General features: G+C 40.3%; 1 protein-coding gene across 1 annotated transcript; it reads left to right on the top strand.

The window, feature by feature from the left end:
• Positions 1-6893: 6893 nt before the first annotated feature.
• LOC117784197 (serine proteinase stubble) lies at positions 6894-16119 on the top strand. The gene is made up of 8 exons (XM_034621862.1): positions 6894-7164; positions 10523-10680; positions 10761-12384; positions 12471-12962; positions 14536-14713; positions 14771-14923; positions 14982-15253; positions 15310-16119. The coding sequence occupies exons 1-8, from the start codon at positions 7047-7049 to the stop codon at positions 15471-15473; spliced, it is 3159 nt and encodes a 1052-aa protein (XP_034477753.1). The 5' UTR covers positions 6894-7046; the 3' UTR covers positions 15474-16119.
• Positions 16120-18722: the final 2603 nt, after the last annotated feature.

Raw genomic sequence — 18722 nt, 5'->3', positions numbered from 1 at the left:
TGAAGACGTGCATAAATTATAAGACAAGCAACTACACACACACACACACACGCAGGCACAAATGGACAGTCAGAGAATGGCGACAAGCCGAGCCACTCATTTGCACCACACACAAAATATTAAAGAAAAAGCCACTGAGAGACTCCCAAGCTCCCATCATCATCATCATCATGTTGTTGTTTCTGTTGCTGTTGTGACTGCTTCTTGCTATTTTTATGTGAAAGCGCTGTTAACCCCAAACTTCAACTATGCTCCCCCTTAACCCTCTCGCATCACACTGTGCTTCAAGCTCGCCACAAATGCCGCCAATCAGCTGTGGCTGTGACAACAAGAGAGCCACAGCAACAACTGAGAGAGTGTATCAATGTATGTATGTGTATATGTATGTGTGTATGTATGTGTGTGTGTCTGAATGTTCATTTGAATAAGCAACAACAGCTGCCTAGCATTTGTTGTTCTCACCATTTTGTGAACTGGCCTTAATGGAAACCGTTATGCGCGAAGCTCTAACTAGCGTCGCAGTCGCAGTCGACGTTGACGTCGCTGTCGACCGGCTACGCATGCGCACATGTTATAGCTCTCTATGTGCGTCTGCTTAAATGCTTAAATGAATGTATGCGTGTGTGTGTGTGTGTGTGTGTGTGAGTGTGTATATGTTAACTCTACAGCTACTACCAATTTTGCTTTGTCGTTCTTCAACGTTGCCAGCGTCGCAGTCGCAAAATCTCCGTCGCAGTCAACGTTAACGTCGACGTCGACGTCAGCGTCAGTGTGTGTCTTCAGCTTTAGCTTTGGCTTTGGCTGACTTCAACTGGCGTGTGGATCTTTTGTATGCGCGCTTCTCTCCAGACGTGCGCAACTCAACGCGGTCTTTGGCTCCTCTTCGGATTCTTTGCTTGATCGCCGATCGCCTGGTTACGTCGACTTTAACTTCGACTTCGACTTCCACTCCAACTTCGACTGCGTGAGTGCGTGTGTGTGTGTGGTGTGTGTGTGTGTGTATAGAACTTGAGTTATTAGCCTCAAATTGGCTTGGCCAATGCGTGCATAGCTAAAAGCTAACATCGTGCAATCCAACATAATACAAAACACAATACTTGCTAAATTGTGGCTACGGTTCTTTTATTAAAAATAAAACCTAAAACAAAAGGCAAACCAAAAGAGCGAGATAAACACAATACAAGCCGAGTGTCAAACACAAGCCAAATGTGAAGAAACTCATAAAAAATACATATATATACAAAATATACAAAAAGAAGCCGCAAGCAAAGAAACATAATTCCAACAAAAGCGACAACAACAATAATAATGAAATGACCCCAAAAATCAGTTGGCAGTGAAGTTTTTTCCCAAAAGCAAACGCAGCTCATTTAACCAACAAGAACAAAACAACAACAACACAAAAGTAAAGCAAACAAAAAGATTCTAGTACGACAAACGTCAAGCAAACCGAAATCAACTACAGAACACGCAAGTAAATGCAAAAGATACAAAAAAAAAACAGAAATAAACTAAAGATACGCATCCGTAAGATACGCGCGCCACTGTGGCTTCCCTCTCTCTCTGCGTCTCTCTCGCTCTCTCTCTATCTCTCTCTTTCTCAGTGTGTGTGTGTGTGTGTGTTTGACTGGGCTTAAGTAGCTGCGCCGCACTTTCTACCACGTACAAGTCAATTAGAGGCACACACACACACATACTTACACACAATTGTTGCACATAACTGCAACTAACTGCGACGGCAGCACAAACTGGCAACAAAACAAGAGCAAGAGCAACAAGTTCAAGCGCCTTGATTTTGATCAACGGCCAAAGTCAAACGAGTCCAAAGCAAAAGTTGCCTTCTCCTGCAAATTTTTATTGAAATTCCTGTAAAAAGAAGCAACAACAACAACGGCAATAAGAAGAACAAGAAGCGTCGCAAGAGCAACAACGTCAGCAGCAGCAGCAGCGGCAGCCACAAGAGGCAGCCTCAGTACAAGTGTTTCAATTGCCGCAGCAGCCGCAACGAGACACGAGAGCAAAAACTTCTTTTCGGCCTGCAACAGAACTGGTCTGGTAGTTGCTGTTGCTGTTGTTACTCTCGTTATTGTTGTTGTTGTCGCTTGGCTTTGACTTTGGTCTAAAATGCTGCGCTTGCCACTCAACTTTACTGACTCCCCATTGGAGTTACGGCGCACCTTTGGCATTATTTGCATTTCTGCTTATTCTGGTTTACCAACCTGACGAGAACTGTTCGAACTGTTGCAGAATCTTCTGCTGCTGCTGCTTCATCTGCTGCTGTGGTAGCCGCCTCCCAGTTGCTCCGTTTAATTTCATGATAATTATTATAATTTGCATCCGCTGCCAATTGAGAAATTGGCGTTCTGCAGAGCAAGTTTGTGCCCTAAGTCTTTCGTTTTGCCCTGCAATTTCATATGGGCGTGTTGGCGGCATGGCGTGGCTTTCTAGTGCCACCTGAACCTAATGAACTCCCGCATCCCGCAGCTAGCAAACAGTCAACACACACACACACACACACACACACGCACACACAATATGCATACACACATAGACATGTTAAAATTTCTCCAAAGCCGTTTTTGGTATCAAGCAACAGAAATGAAAGCCAAGTCGGTGGCAGGCAAACTAACAAACTAACAAACTAACAAACCGCAGCAAAAGTGGAAGCACTTCGTCTTCTTCTACTGGTTTTAATTATTATGTTGTCCCAAACATCATCAAATGGCATAATTCTTTTGTTCGTCTCTGCCTTTTTTAGTCTCTATTTTTTGGCTAATTTAAAATGACAGTATTATGCTTTCTGCATTTCACTTTTCTTGAAAATAAATAGAGAGCATGTGTAACAGAGGGAGATAGAGATACAGAAAGAAAGAGAGACAGAGGAAGTTATGTCTAAATAAAAATACAATTTGTGTGGCTTTCGCTTTTATTTAAGGCAAGTGTTATACACACACACACACTCACGCACAATGTCACTTTAATAAAAAAAAAAAAACACTCACAAAAGTTCCCCCAAAAAAAACTTGTAATTTTCACTTTTAACACGTCGAGTAGAAATAAAAATAAAATTTTATTTTTTTTTTTTTTTTTGTTTTGGGGAAATTACTTAATTGCTCAGATAAAGTATTCCTCCCCCGCTACATGTTCCATGAAATCATGCAAATCATCTGTGTGACCCAGTTTGTAGCTGAAGAAATTCTGAGATTCACGTGTGAGACGCAAGGCAAACCGTTGACTGACTGGTTTTGGCCATATCGACAGTAGCACAAAATTCATGTTAATTTGCACACATTTTGAGCAAACGGCGTCTCGAATTGGAACAGCAATACAATTACACGCATGCGAGATGTCCGTGAGTGTTTGTGGCTGTCAAGAACGTGACCTAAATACACAAATAGCCAGATTCAACAAATGCTAACAAAGCTGGGAGAGATATTTGTGCTGTGATTATCGAAAACTCAAATCTAAAGCATTCACTCGTCAACAACTCGACAACTCGTTGAGAAGTTGTGATGTTGTGATGTTGAGAATTTGAGAAGCTGCAATTAGTTGCCGATTCTGGCACTTAATTATAAGTAATCAGCGTTGCGTTGATGCGGAAATATTTTATAGCTTCCGTTCTGGTTTTTTTTTTCGCCGTGGCCGCATAAATTACATTTAATTGCAGCAGCGCGAAGTTATCCGCCCATTAGAAAGAGACAGAGCAGAGTGAAAGACAGCCATCTTTAGAAGTTTATGGCCGCACTTGAAATTAATTAAATTAAGTTTAGTTTAATAACAACCACTAGTCAGTGCTTTTATTAAGTTGGTTTTCTTATTTTTTCTGTTTAAATTTTTTTTTTTGCACGCTGTTAAATGTCTTTAAGCCTCGAGCAACGGTCAACGGTGTTGGCCAAGTCAATGACCGTATTACGCAACGCAGCTTCAGAACCCGAGCAAACAGTTGTTGTTGTTGCTGTTGTTGTCGTTCGTCTTTTTCAGCTCCAAACGCAACGCGACAGCAAATTGCTCAACGCAGCAGATCGTCACGGCGTTGTGAGAAATGAGAAGTGAGAAGTGAGAAGAATACAGCTAACTTCTAATGCTCACGGATCAATGAAAATGTCGCTAGAGACAAACATGTGAGACCAGCAACAATTCCAGTTAGGTTTCCATCTGCCATTCCATTCAATTCTTTTGTGTGCGCTTTCTTTGATTGTTACAGTTTATGTCATCATATCTGTACATTTGTCATGCCACAAACTTTCTTCAGAGATCCCACAGCATCTCATCATCAATTAGGCGTCTCTTGAACTCTGCTGTGTTGCACTAAGAACCAGTTGCAGATGCTCAACGTGTTGCACAGTCCACTAGTTTGCACTTTGAACAGTTATATAAACGCTGCCTGGCTGATTATACAACCGTTGGGGAAGGGCAAGAGAAAGAGAGCTGGTGAATTGGAGAAAAAGAGAAGCTACTGTTAGCAGAGCTGCGCGCTTTCTATGCACACACAAACACACACACACACACACACACTTCTACACTTTTGCTTTCCATTGGCCATTTAAGGCACGACTAAACAAACTCCCCGATAACAAGGGGAGCGGCAACAGAAACAGCCACAACAATGGCCAGAAAGTGGCCAAATTACACATACGCCCTGTTCCCTAAGCAATTCGCAAACTCAACACTTGTTTTTTGCTCGATTTCTATAAATACACATTAAAGTACGTAGGGTATAACAAATTTGTAAATCAGTTTGCAATGGTGAGCTAAATTGTCAACAGTTCTTTACTTTTAGGAGCTCAGATCTCTCTTTATTAGAATTTTCCTCGATAGAGAAATATTATAAGAAAAATTTTGACTTGTAAAGTTATTAGATCAGAGGCTTGAGCAACTTTGAACTGTCATAACTTTGCTAAAACTCAACCGATTTTCAAGCGGAATGTCATTTTAATCATGGTTTGGCCTCTAAATTCATTCTGTATTCAAATTTAATTCATTTAGAAATGTTATTTATTTTCGACCAAAACTCGATTTTTATGTTAAGGGTCCCCCCTTTGAAATTTCGAAAATTCAAAATTTTAAATCTCAAGTTTTTAATCAACTCCTTATATCGTAATTAGTATAAAACAACACTTTAAATTTGATTCTGAGACCTTTAATTTTTTTGTAAAAAATCATGTCAAAATTAAGAAAAATTTTGACTTGTAAAGTTGCTAGGTCAGAGGGTTGAGCAAGTTTGAACTGTCATAACTTCATCAAAAATTAACCGATTTTCAAGCGGAATGTCATTTTGTTCATGATTTGGTCTCTAAAATAATTCTGCATTTAAATTTGTATTATCTAGAAAATTTGATATTTTTTCGATTCTAAGCTATCTATTATCCAATTTTCCATACCTACCCCTTGACATTTTTTCAAAAACTTTGATCTCTCATAACTTCATCAAAAATTCACCGATTTTCAAGCGGAATGTCATTTTGATCATGATTTGGTCTCTAAAATTACTCTGCATTTAAATATTTATCATCTAGAAAATTTGATATTTTTTCGATTCTAAGCCATCTAACATCCAAATTTCCATACCTACCCCTTGACATTTTTTCAAAAACTTTGATCTCTCATAACTTCATCAAAAATTCACCGATTTTCAAGCGGAATGTCATTTTGATCATGATTTGGTCTCTAAAATTATTCTGCAATTAAATATTTATCATCTAGAAAATTTGATATTTTTTCGATTCTAAGCCATCTAACATCCAATTTTCCATACCTACCCCTTGACATTTTTTCAAAAACTTTGATCTCTCATAACTTCATCAAAAATTCACCGATTTTCAAGCGGAATGTCATTTTGATCATGATTTGGTCTCTAAAATTACTCTGCATTTAAATATTTATCATCTAGAAAATTTGATATTTTTTCGATTCTAAGCCATCTAACATCCAAATTTCCATACCTACCCCTTGACATTTTTTCAAAAACTTTGATCTCTCATAACTTCATCAAAAATTAACCGATTTTCAAGCGGAATGTCATTTTGTTCATGATTTGGTCTCTAAAATTACTCTGCATTTAAATATTTATCATCTAGAAAATTTGATATTTTTTCGATTCTAAGCCATCTAACATCCAAATTTCCATACCTACCCCTTGACATTTTTTCAAAAACTTTGATCTCTCATAACTTCATCAAAAATTAATCGATTTTCAAGCGGAATGGCATTTTCATCATGGTTTGGCCTCTTAATTTATTCTGCATTCAAATTTTGTTAAATTCGATCAAAAAATTTTATTCCTCTGGATCGAGGTATTTACTTCAATGTCATAATTATTATAAAACGACACATTAATCTTTAAATTTTTTAAAATTTATTTGTTTTACCGTTGCGTACCGCTACTGAAACCGAAACCGAATGAATAAAACAAAGAAAATAAGGAATAGAAGAGACTTACATGCTTAATAATTTCAAGTGCTTGACATTCCTCTGAAATATTAAATAATAGGCAAATATTTAACTAATGTCAAAACAAACGAATTGTTTATTACTAAAGAGTATTATATGTGCGGTGTGTAGAAAGTCTTTCATGACTTCTTTCCTTCAAGCTTCTTTTTCTGTTATTATTATCATTTTTGCATATGCAAGTCACTCGAATTGAACGACTTTCACCTACTTGAGCCTGAGTCATCCCACAGTCTTCTACGCACTTGCTGTCTGAATGCCTTATTGTTGTTGTTGTCGTTGTCGTTGCTGTTGGTTTGCTTGTGTTGTTATTTTTGGCGTGCCCATGACTTATTGTAGAAATTCGATGTGTTTAGTTTTAAATTTGAATATGGATAAGGCCTTAAACATTTCACATTTGCCGCTGTGACTCATTTAAATTATTTATTATTCATTTACAGATGGGCGCGTTGCAGCAACTGAGTAAAAGATACCCAGCAACCACTGAAGATAGAGATACAGTAACAGTCACAGTCACAGATACAGAGACAGACACAGCAAGAAGATACAAAAGTAGAGCAGACAGCTCAACACCCGCATCGATCACGTACAGAAGCAGCATGCCCAGGCGTAGCATCCTCATCCTGGCGCTGGGCAGTCTGCTGAAGCTGCTGCTGCTCTTGGCATCGTCGGCAGACGCCAGTCCCGTCTTTGTGGATAATCCCAGCTTAGCACAGTGTAAGTACTTCGATTGACCAGCTGAATAACTGGCCACTTGACAGCTTAAAGCGTATTTATTTCTCTGAAATGCTTAAGACAGTCAGATACTTATAAAGATATCAGAAAAGAGGTTCAGCTCGGCTGCTGACGATGCTTGTCAGGCTTTGTTGACGGGTTTTCCTCAGAACTCCAGCACTTTCTCTCACGTAGGCTATTAAAGACTCTTTGTGGTTGATTTTTTTTTTTGGGCGTGCTCAATGATAACAAAGAAATTAAATGAAATTAAACAAAAGGGAACGCAATTTGTTTAAAAGTACAAAGCAACCAAAGGCAAGAGTAATATTTTTAAAGATTTCACAATTGTGAGGCTGAATATTAAATAAAAGAAAATATACTTTTCCAGCTTTGTTTTGGCAACTCCAATTCCCATTGAATCTGCTCTCAGCTATCCGTTTGAATGTGGCAACTATAACTAGGCCATAGATTTGATCTAACTTATTTGCTTTCCAGAAAACAGCATCCGAATTGCTATAGTTTTAAATTAAAAGTTACCACTCAAAAGACTTGATACAGAAAGTAGAACTAAAATCTTAACACACAGTGGTATTTATTGCCGGAGACTTGTAATTTCTGCAGACATTAAATTTGATTGCCAAAAATAGAAACAAAAGACTCGAAGCCACAAACTTGTTTTTAGTTAATAGCCAATGGTCAAAGTCGTCCAATTGCCACAGGTAGTTGTAGCTTCTGGTCTCGTGTGGCGTTTCCAAATGAAAGTAATCAAAATTAATGATACGCCGTCGTCAGGCATTGCGTTCGGGCATTGTTTAATTGGGTCACAGCCATTAAGTATCAAATTTGAACGCTATTAGCACTTCCTCTGTTCGCTGGCTGATGCCATAAGACATTGCTGCCAATTTGTCTACAAACAAAGAGTTCTGTTACAGCTTCAACTCGACGTGAGATGGAGAGTTTGAAAAAATAAAACTACACAACTTTCTTACAAAAGCTAACTGGCGGCAAACGGCCAAAACGTCAGCGAGCAAAAGCAATTGAGGTCAGCCATCAAAGAATGTTGCCATAAAAATGAGCCACCATCGGAGCCACAAGAAAGCGTGTGCCAGACAACAACAACAACAACAACAGCCACAGTCATTGGCAGTGGCTGCGTTAAGGTGGCAAGCATTTTATTTTTATGACTCGACTGGACCAATCCCGCTGACCAAAAGGCAAAAAAACAACAATAATAATATATATGTACATATATATATATATATCCTATAAGAGACGACAAGAGTCGACGCAGAAAGCGGAAAGTAAATTGACGCCAAGTGAAAGGGAAATAAATAAAAACAACGGCCGACAACAATGAACTCATTCTCAGCTCACGGCCTCTGGTCAGTCTTTCTCTCTCTGGTCTAATCCCTCCCCCGGAGGTCACTCGATGACCCAATTTCGATCAGTTAGTCGCCCACAAAACTCGACTTTGTCAGCCATCGCATTCGCATGCCAAAAACGAACATTTCCTACATTGCAATGAGGGTCTCGAGTCCAACAGCGACTCCAAGTCCGAGTCCGAGTCTGATTCCGAGTCTCTGACTAACTGACTAACAGAGCTTGAGTTTGAGTTGCCTGCTTGGTAGGCTGTCGGTGTGCTAGCGAAACATATGCTAAAGCTGTTGACCCAAAAAGCCACAAAACGATATGCAAACACACAGAACCAAAGAAAAAGCTGCCGGCTCTGCTGACGTTGACGTTGACGTTGACGCCGACGCCGACGCCTACGCTGACTGCGCGCAATTGTGCTGCTCGCGTCGTCTATGAAACGTGACAAAAGTTTTTGGCTTTAAAAATATCAGCATATAATTTGAGTGACTGTATCTACGTGTGTGTGTGTGTGCTGTGTGTGTGTTGTGTGTGAGGCCGGCATTCAATTTTCAGCGGCTGCTGCTTTTTTTGTTTGGTTCTTGGCAAGTTCGTGTCTTAAGTCATTTGTTTTGCGCTCCCCTGTGCTTGCTATAACTCAGCATTTCGTGTTAATTGCATAATCAATATACGACTATACAGCAAGTTTACAGTTAAAGTTCAATAAACGCAAGACATACACACACACACAAACACACACGCACACATCTACAGAGAAACAACGCTGCAATTGTATCTGATTTAACATTGAAATACGAGCAAATCTCACGAAATTTATACGCAAAAGTAAATTGCGCTTAACGCGACACTCCACTGAGAAGGCAAAATGCCACTGTCACTGCCACAGTCAGTGGCCCGACCACTGTCACTGCCACTGCAGCGCTTCAAGCTCTGCCTCCGCCTGAAAAGTTTATTTATGACCACACGAAGTGCAAACAAAAGGTTCCAAAGTTGTGCGCGTTTAAAGAAAGGCGTCGCTCCGTTGCAAGTTTGCTGCTTAAGTCTTTCGTTCTTTCTCACTCCCTCCGTTGCTGGCCGTCTGCAATTACATAAGTTCCGACGGCAGCTCTATTACAAAACACAGTGAGAGCCACAACACTCGCTGCTCATTCTTGAAGTGGCAACAGCACAAAAGGCAACAATTCATAAATAAATAAAAATAATAATAATAATGATAATAATGCTACTGTTGCTAATATTCTTATTGTTGTTGCTGTTGCTGTTGCTGTTGCCTCATCGGGCGGTCTGTGCGTCTGCAAAAGCTGACGCCCTTCAGCTCAAAGCTTTGTGGCGCGTCTTTTATGGCCTGCTGTTCTGCCACTGCCAATGTTGTTGCCACTTCATTTTCACTTGCGTTAACTGTTTGCCTAACGGTAAATATCTGCCTCAAATTGGCGTACAAATTGAAGGCGTTAATCGCCCCAGCAAACGGAAAGAATCAGGCAATGACAATAATAAGAATGCGGAGCACTCTTTTATTTTGTTGTGTAATTGTTGTACACTGAAAGAAATTTACTAGATTTTTATTTTAATATTTTAGTTTTAATTTTGTTGAGTGATTTTTAACCCAACGCACTCTTTTAGCTAAAAATAAAGTAAAATTTTACAATCACACCCAAGTAAAATAATAAAGATACAAAACAAATTAAATCATTAAGTATCCATTAATTGAAGATAATTAAATTTTGATATTTTTTTATAATAAAATAACTCATTAATCATGTATTTAATATCATATCATATATAAACATAGATCAAACTTAGCTCTGTAATTTTAATTAAATAATTTAACTGATGCTCAAAAATATGATCAATTAAATTCAATAAGCATTAATATTTCTCATTAGATTAATTTGTTTTATTACAGCTCTCTAAATCTATGTGATTGAAGTAAAAGTTTTAGGTGTTGCTTTTTTTAATATTTCTTTAACTACTGTCTTTTTATTCACAGTTCAATCCGGTCGCAATATACGTCACCTGCCCTGCATTGTGCGCAAATCGGGTCGCTCGGGCGTCTGTATGTTCGCCATCGATTGCATCAAACAGAATGGCACCCATTTGGGCACCTGCATCGATCGCTTCTACTTCGGTTCATGTTGTGCTCTTAAAGTAAGTTTGCAACTAAAAATTGTGCAAATAATTCAGCTAATTTTGACTGTCTTTTTCTCTCATTCTCTGTGTTTCTTTAGGAGGAGGCGTCACTCTTTGCGCCGGAGATCAGCGACAACAGCATCGATCAGAATACCATCTCACATTTTACCCACGAGTCGACCACGATGCGAACGGGTGGTTTCTTTGAGCACATTACCAACCACAGCCACAACCACACCAACAACCAGCAGCAACAGCATTTGGCCAGCGAGTTGCTTAAGAATGTCACCCAGAGCTATTTAAGCAGCGTCAAGCCAGTTCGCACCACCAGCAGCAGTAGCTCCACCACCATGATCACCAGCAGCAGCAGCATCAGTAGCACCACAACAAGCCATCATTCAAGCACCACACGCCGTCCCAGCAATGCACACACCACCCATAAGAATTCGCATTTTGTGGTGCGCACCACAGTGAAGCCAAGTGTGGCTCCAACGCTGCTAACCACCTTGAAACCACTGCGTCGTCGCACCACCACCCAACGACCTGTGCTAACCACTGGGCCTGTGCTTGAGCAACGCCTTGAAACCACAACAGTGCCCAGCAAATTTGTGACATTCCAGATTGTTGAAACAACAACGCCGGCAGCCACCGAAGCCACCAATCGCTGGCCGGAGACAACCACCAGGCGACACAGCAGACCCACCACGAGTAGCAGCAGCAGCAGCAGCTCAAGTCGAACAACTAGCACCACAACACCAGCAACAACAACAACAACCACAGCAGCCAGCACAACAACAACGACAACCACAACAACAACGCGTCCAACGCCACCGCTGCGCACCACCACAACGGCAAAGCCACACAAGACGCAGTCCAGCCGACGTCCAGCTCCGGGCAAGAAGCCAGCAGCAACAACCACCACAACTTCGACAACGGCAACACGGAAACCCAGCGAAACCAACAGCACCACAGCAACCACATTGCCCGCGCGCAGGCCAGGCAACAACAGCACCAGTCCAACAAAAACAACAAGCAACAGCAGCAGCAGTCACAAGACAACAACAACAACAACAGCAGCAACAACAACCACAACAACAACAAAGCAGCCAGAGAGAACAACACATGCGCCTAGACCAAAACCACAGCCAACGGGTGAAATAGTCAAAGTGCCGGCATTGTTGGCGGATGCTGAAATAACAGCAACAGCAACAACAACAACAACAGCAGCAACATCAGCAACATCAACAACCACAAAGGCCACGCGCAGACCAACAACCAGCACAGCAACAACCACAGCGCCCAAAAAGCAAGCAATTAGCACAACAACAACAGCAACAGCAACAACGACAACAACAACGCCGAAACCAACGCGTCGGCATACAACAAAGGCAACAACCACGACAACAACTACAACAACCAGCACAGCTGCGCCAATAACAAAAACAACGACAAGAAGAACGACAACAACAACAACAGCAACAGCAGCAAGCGAAGCAACCAAATTGCAATCACCCGCAACAGCAACATCGACAGGAACAGCGGCAACAACAAGTGGCAGCACAACCAAGAAACCTGGCCTGATCACCTGGACAGATGTGGAGGCAGAGCCCATAACAAATGCGACCATTGCCAGCAATTGGCAGCCGGGTCAATCCGCCGATTGGATACCGATGCCCACTTTGTTGCCGGAGTTGTACAACAAAACGGCTGACGGAGTTGCAGGTAACTTTGGCGGTTGTACGCGCTCAGCAACAATAAATGACTCTCTCTCCCTCTCTCTCTCCCTCTCACTCTCTCTCTAATTGCAGCCACGCCTAGCAGCACCGACAAGGTGATCATATCGGTGGCCACCAGCGTTAGCACCAGCAGTGAATCAAAGCCAGGTCACAATCACCAGCAACCAGCAGTGCCAACAACAGCGACAACAACAACAACAACAACCGCTAGCAAGCCGCATAGAACCACAAGTAAACCAGCAACAACTACAAGCAGCACAACAACAAGAACAACAACAACCACGCCAAGAACAACAACAACAACAACAATTGCAACAAGCAAAACCACAGAGGCAACTGCAACTGAGAGCAGCATTGAATTAGCATCCTCGACAACGTCTTCAACCGAATCCAGCAACGAGTTGGACAACAGCAGCAGCACCACCGCCACCGCCAGCACCACAACAACAACAACAACGGATAACAGCGGCGAGGAGTTGAACACAACAACAGCAACAATCGATGCTGTTGGTAATACAACTGTAGCGCCTGCAAGTGGTTTGGAGGGCGTCGATTACAAGGAAGGTGAGTTGATGCTTCATTGAGCCAAGGCTTCACTTCAAATTGCTCGACTGCGAGATACCCTGTGACCAATATCTAGGTATGGGAAAATGTTTATTGGCATATATTCTTAAATAGCTACTCGTTTTAATATATTATTATGCTGAAATTTTAAGAATGTACAGAGAGCAAATGAAATATCATATATATACAAAGTTCATGACTTATAGACGCTATAACAAAAATATTTAAAATATTCTGCCAATTTTTTACTTGAACATTCTACAAAAAAATACATTTGTTGAATGTAAAAAAAAAAAAACCAAGTGGACAGAAGTTGAGATTTTCTTCATTACTTTATCAGCAGTCCGCGCTAGTGACGAAAGGAGCACGAAAGGTGTTAAATACATTGAATATACTAAATTAAATATGTAAGGTAGATAAATGTAAAAAAAAAAAGCCAAGAGGCCAGAAGTTGAGATTTTCTGCATTACTTCATCAGCAATCCGCGCTAGTGACGAAAGTAGCACGACGGGTGTTAAATACATTGAATATACTAAATTAAATATTATAGGTAGATAAATTGATATGTATAAAAAGGGAACAGAAAATGCTTTTTTTTTTAATTTGAATTTTTTATCGATAACATACACTTTATAAGGTCAAAGATACCTCAATATGACCTTACATACATTACTGCAAAACTAGAATACCCTTATAAGCCCATTTGAAATGCGTACAGGGTATATGAAAGGAAGAAACTTGTTTGCTGCAAAAGAAATCTATTAATACACCAGACTTTGGTCATAAGACAAAGATGCGTGGCCATTAAATTCAATTTGAAGGCTGAACATTGGCCTTGACTCGGCTGCACCACTGAGAATGATTCTACAATCGAGTATCGAGTGGATTGTGTGGCAGCTGTGGCAAGCACAGGAGCTGCACTGTGTCTAGAAAGCTAAGCGCGGCTTTTACTGCCACAACCACAACAAATAAATACAACTGCAAGAACAAGAACAACAACAACAGCAGCAGCAGCAATAATCTGAAGAGAGACTCCGTGTTCATAGCAATTTTTACAGCAATAATTTACAATAATGACGACGATGTGGTCGGTCATTGTGCCGCCTGGGTCACGCGTTGTCTGCTCGCTTATCGTGCATGCTCACTCGATTGTCCGATTCAGCAGTGGCCCCAACTTTACTCCACAGCCTGCTGCAATGAGTCAGTTTAGGCCCAAGCCCGTTGACCGATTTGCGAACTGGCAACTGGCAACTGGCAAATATCTTGATGCACGAAACAAGTCCGTTGGCAGGCAACATCATCTTCGTATTCTTCGTTGTCGTCGTCGTCATAAAGTAGGCCGTTGACTGCTTGCTGCAAGCGCTGGCCAAAGTCAAGGCCTGGCCAAGACATGGCCCAAAGCATATTACATTTCTTGTCTCTGTCTCTGTCTGTGGCTCTGACTCTGAAATGACTGAGTGCCTGTTGCAGTGATTAAAATGTTTAAAGGGCTTTTGTGGCCATTACTTTAATTGTGAACTGTTCGCCTATTAAGTTGACTCCTTCCACGTTTTCTTCCCTCTCTCCGCTGCAGTCTGTGGTCGTCGCATGTTCCCCGAGCCACGCATCGTTGGCGGTGCAAATGCCGCCTTTGGACGCTGGCCCTGGCAGATATCGCTGCGTCAATGGCGCACCTCAACCTATCTGCACAAGTGTGGTGCGGCGCTACTCAACGAGAACTGGGCAATAACAGCGGCTCATTGTGTTGACAAGTAAGTGACTGGAAAAAAGAAAGCTTCCTTCATCAATTCACACACTTACCCTTGCAGTGTGCCCCCCTCCGATCTGCTGTTGCGCCTGGGCGAATACGATTTGGCTGAGGAAGAGGAACCCTATGGCTTTCAGGAACGACGTGTACAAATTGTTGCCTCCCATCCGCAGTTCGATCCACGCACCTTTGAATACGATCTTGCGCTGCTCAGGTGAGTCTTTCTAGCCCGAACTGCTTTATAGTACTCTCTTAACTAAATTTCATTACAGATTCTATGAGCCTGTGGTATTCCAGCCGAATATTATTCCGGTTTGCGTGCCCGACAACGATGAGAACTTTATTGGACAGACGGCTTTTGTCACCGGCTGGGGCAGGCTTTATGAGGATGGTCCGCTGCCCAGTGTGCTGCAGGAGGTCGCTGTGCCTGTCATCAACAACACCATCTGTGAGTCCATGTACCGATCAGCGGGCTATATCGAGCACATACCGCACATATTCATCTGTGCCGGCTGGAAGAAGGGAGGCTACGATTCCTGTGAAGGTGAGTCCTCGCAGCTTGTTGCTTGACTTATGGCCATGACGAATTGTACATTACAGGTGATTCCGGTGGCCCCATGGTGCTGCAACGTGAGTCGGATAAACGCTTTCAACTGGGCGGTGTCATCTCCTGGGGCATTGGATGTGCGGAGGCCAATCAGCCGGGCGTCTATACTCGCATCTCCGAGTTCCGAGACTGGATCAATCAGATTCTGCAGTTTTAGTCGCATCATAGTAGTCTTCACCTGTGTATTATGCCTAATCCTTAGTGAATGCCCAGCACTCGAATTCATTTCGAATCCGAACTCAAACTCGAACTCGTGCTTCGGTTATGACCTCTTAGCTTGCATTGAGAGTTTGCGCATAACCCAAGCAACGATTTCAGTTAACATTTACCAACATCCTTCCACTCCCACCACTCCTCCCACTTTTATACCAATCAAACGCAACACAACAAATATAATCACAACAAACTCCATTGTCATAATGTTAATTTTAAAATGCTTAGCTTAAATCATAATTAAAAGAACTACGACCCTACAAAAATGAATGAAGAGATAAAGAGAAAAACTCTCCCTAAACTAACGATGATGATAATGATGAAGGTGTAACGTATTAAAATATTTGACTCTTAAATTATTCCCCCATTTGTCTCTGTATATAATTTTCTAAATTATTGCATATAACATGTATTTAGCACTAAGTTTATTTAATAGACATTTGCAATTGCTCAACGCGATGTGGGGCATTTGAATAGGCGCTTCTTTCCAACGACGTTATTGCGAATACGAAGAAGCTATTGTAATTTAATTTAATAATATATTGTAATTATTTATTTAAAAACGCACATAAATTAATTCAATTAAAATGTTCAAAACGAATATCAAATTTGTCTTTTATTCTGTAGTAATAACCAAAGTCTAAGTTAAATTAAAATATTTTTTTTTGTCTTGGAATAAATCACTTTTCCCAAACTGAATATTTCAAAGCAACTGGAACTTATAATATATGTATCTATATTGTTCCAACGTATATTTAATAATAGTCAAGAATTATTAGATTTATTTTAATCGTCTAAAACAAATTCACCTTCAAATTTCCATTTCCCCGATTTATTTTGACAAAGTCAACTCGATTTCTTAAAAAGCATTGCATACTTTTAGGCTGCCCCATATTGCTAGCGCCATCTAGTGTTCGTTTCGACAGAGCGATGCGCTTAAAAGACTTACGTGCCATTTAAAAGTAATCTCTGGTACACGTTATTTTTAGAAAACCAGATAATGAACATGTGGAAAATATTTCAAACAACACACTGGGAAAATGAGTCAATGGATGCATACCAGATTAACAATCCTCTCAAATTATTCATCAAGTGGAGAATTTGGCATTCCCAACGCATGGGCCAAGCTTGGCAGCGATTCAACATTTTTTGGCAGGTGCCGCAGATCAGCAGTAAAAAGGCCGCAAGAAATAATAAAATATTCAAATAAAACTAAAACAAACGGAAAACATTGTACAATATTTCAAAGTACAAAACTTTCTTTAAAAGTTGGGGCAAGTAACAAACAAAATTTCCAAATGTGAGAAAACAAAATATATTAAATATGCAAGGCATGCAGCAAACGAACGATTCGAAAAACCAAACAATAGAAATAAAAGTGTTCGTTTTTTAGTGTAAATTCGTGCAATTCTACTTGAGAGAGACAAAACTTGAATTTACTAAATTAAAAATTATTTAAAATATAAATAAAAATGTTTGAATTTAACTATTGTCAAGAATTGTGTAATAAATTTAAAAACGTATTATGGAATAAAAGATAAATATTCTTGATGCTTGATATAATGTTATTACTCTAATAAGAAAGTTATTTTTAAGCTCTTAAAGTATTTGGTCAGCGATCAACGATGGTGAACACCCAGCAATTACAGTTGTCGACGTCATTGCGATGAGGTCGTCATGGAACTTTCGCTTTCGGACGATGTCGGTCATTTGCATATGACAGAGAGACAGAAAGAGAGGGAGAGTGAGGGAGAGAAATGGAGAATGGAAGGCCCAATAGGCAGCTGTTTTTCTGTTTACGAGTATGTCGTGTGGGAGCCACATTTTGGGGCAAGTGCATGAAACAACAGCTTGAGATCTTATGCGGCAACCATATCATAATTTGTACAGACATCACGTCTCACGAGGGTTCGTTCATGTGTCGAGATTATCAACGGCTCCAATCACGACCTGTCCAAGACTCTATCGAGGAGTGTGTGTTTGCTCCTTGACCATCTGTGATTGAGTGTGTGTGAGTCTTGCATGAACTTTCACATGCAATTTCCCAACACTAATAAGCGACTTTTAGTAAATTGTGGGCGTTACTGATTATGCGATTTGGCAAATTGAAACGTGCCACGATATATTCGGACAATGATCCTTAACTCTGATTAACTAACTAGCCAACTCGCTAACTTAATAATAATTTATAAGAGTCGTTCCAAGAAAGGCGAAAGTGAAAATTCCCTCAGCCATCGCATTCACTTTTACTATGTTACAAACGCCAGCAACAAATAAACTATTATTATGTTTTGTTTATATTTTACAATGATTTATTCAACATTTTTATAACCTAAAAGGCTGCTCCATATGTTTTGATTGTTTGATGCTATACTTTTAAGTTTGGTCATCGCCAAAATGCCAAATTCCAAACACCAATCGCCAAATTGGCTATTAATGATATTGTTAACACTTTTCAACAATTTATGTAAAGCACAAAAGAGTGAAATTTTGGAAGATTGACTTGCATAAGAGAATTCGCAATGCGATAACATTTTATCATTAACTGCGCTTTTAACACCCTCTTAACTTAACGTATTATTATTTCATTCACTGACATTTATTAGTTATACAAATAAATTTTTATTGTTTTTATTAGAATTAAGCCATTTACAACTAAATTACTGTTTAAAATGAAATAAGAATATTTATGAAAAAAACAAAAATAGCTGCATATTTAAAATTTTAATTTAATCTGAAAATATTCTGTAATATTTACAAGTATTTAAAGCGAATATTATTTTCCATTTATTTATGAACTCAACTAATCATTGAAAATGAGAGGAACGTCAACATTTCCCACAGAAACTGTGCAGCATACAATGAAAAACGAAAGCGATGAAGTAACTGAAATAGCGAAGTGCCGTTGATAGTGTTGGTTGAATTTAATTTCCATAGAAAAGTTGCACAATTAAGCAACTTGAAGCATCAGTACAAAGAATCATTAAACGCTTCAAGCACTTCAAGGCGGTCCCAAGCAATCCAAAGAGCTCCCAGCTCCCAGCTCCCAGCTCCCAGCGAGTGGGCGAATGTCAGTTTAGAAAGAGAAGCTCGAGCAGATGACCAAGTTGAGAGTTGATAGCTGGGAGCTGGGAGCTGAAGATGAAGCTGTAGTTAAAGCTGGAGCTGGAGTTCGTTGTGTCCCGCATGGACA

The sequence above is a fragment of the Drosophila innubila genome (assembly GCF_004354385.1).
Source record: "Drosophila innubila isolate TH190305 chromosome 2R unlocalized genomic scaffold, UK_Dinn_1.0 1_C_2R, whole genome shotgun sequence".
Lineage (NCBI taxonomy): Eukaryota > Metazoa > Arthropoda > Insecta > Diptera > Drosophilidae > Drosophila > Drosophila innubila.
This window is presented reverse-complemented; position numbering and strand designations above follow the sequence as displayed.

Coding starts and splice junctions, on each gene's coding strand:
- LOC117784197 (XM_034621862.1), top strand. CDS start 7,047: ATGCCCAGGCGTAGCATCCTCATCCTGGCGCTGGGCAGTCTGCTGAAG. Junction 12,963..14,535: donor GGGCGTCGATTACAAGGAAG/GTGAGTTGATGC, acceptor TCTCCGCTGCAG/TCTGTGGTCGTCGCATGTTC. Junction 14,924..14,981: donor TACGATCTTGCGCTGCTCAG/GTGAGTCTTTCT, acceptor ATTTCATTACAG/ATTCTATGAGCCTGTGGTAT.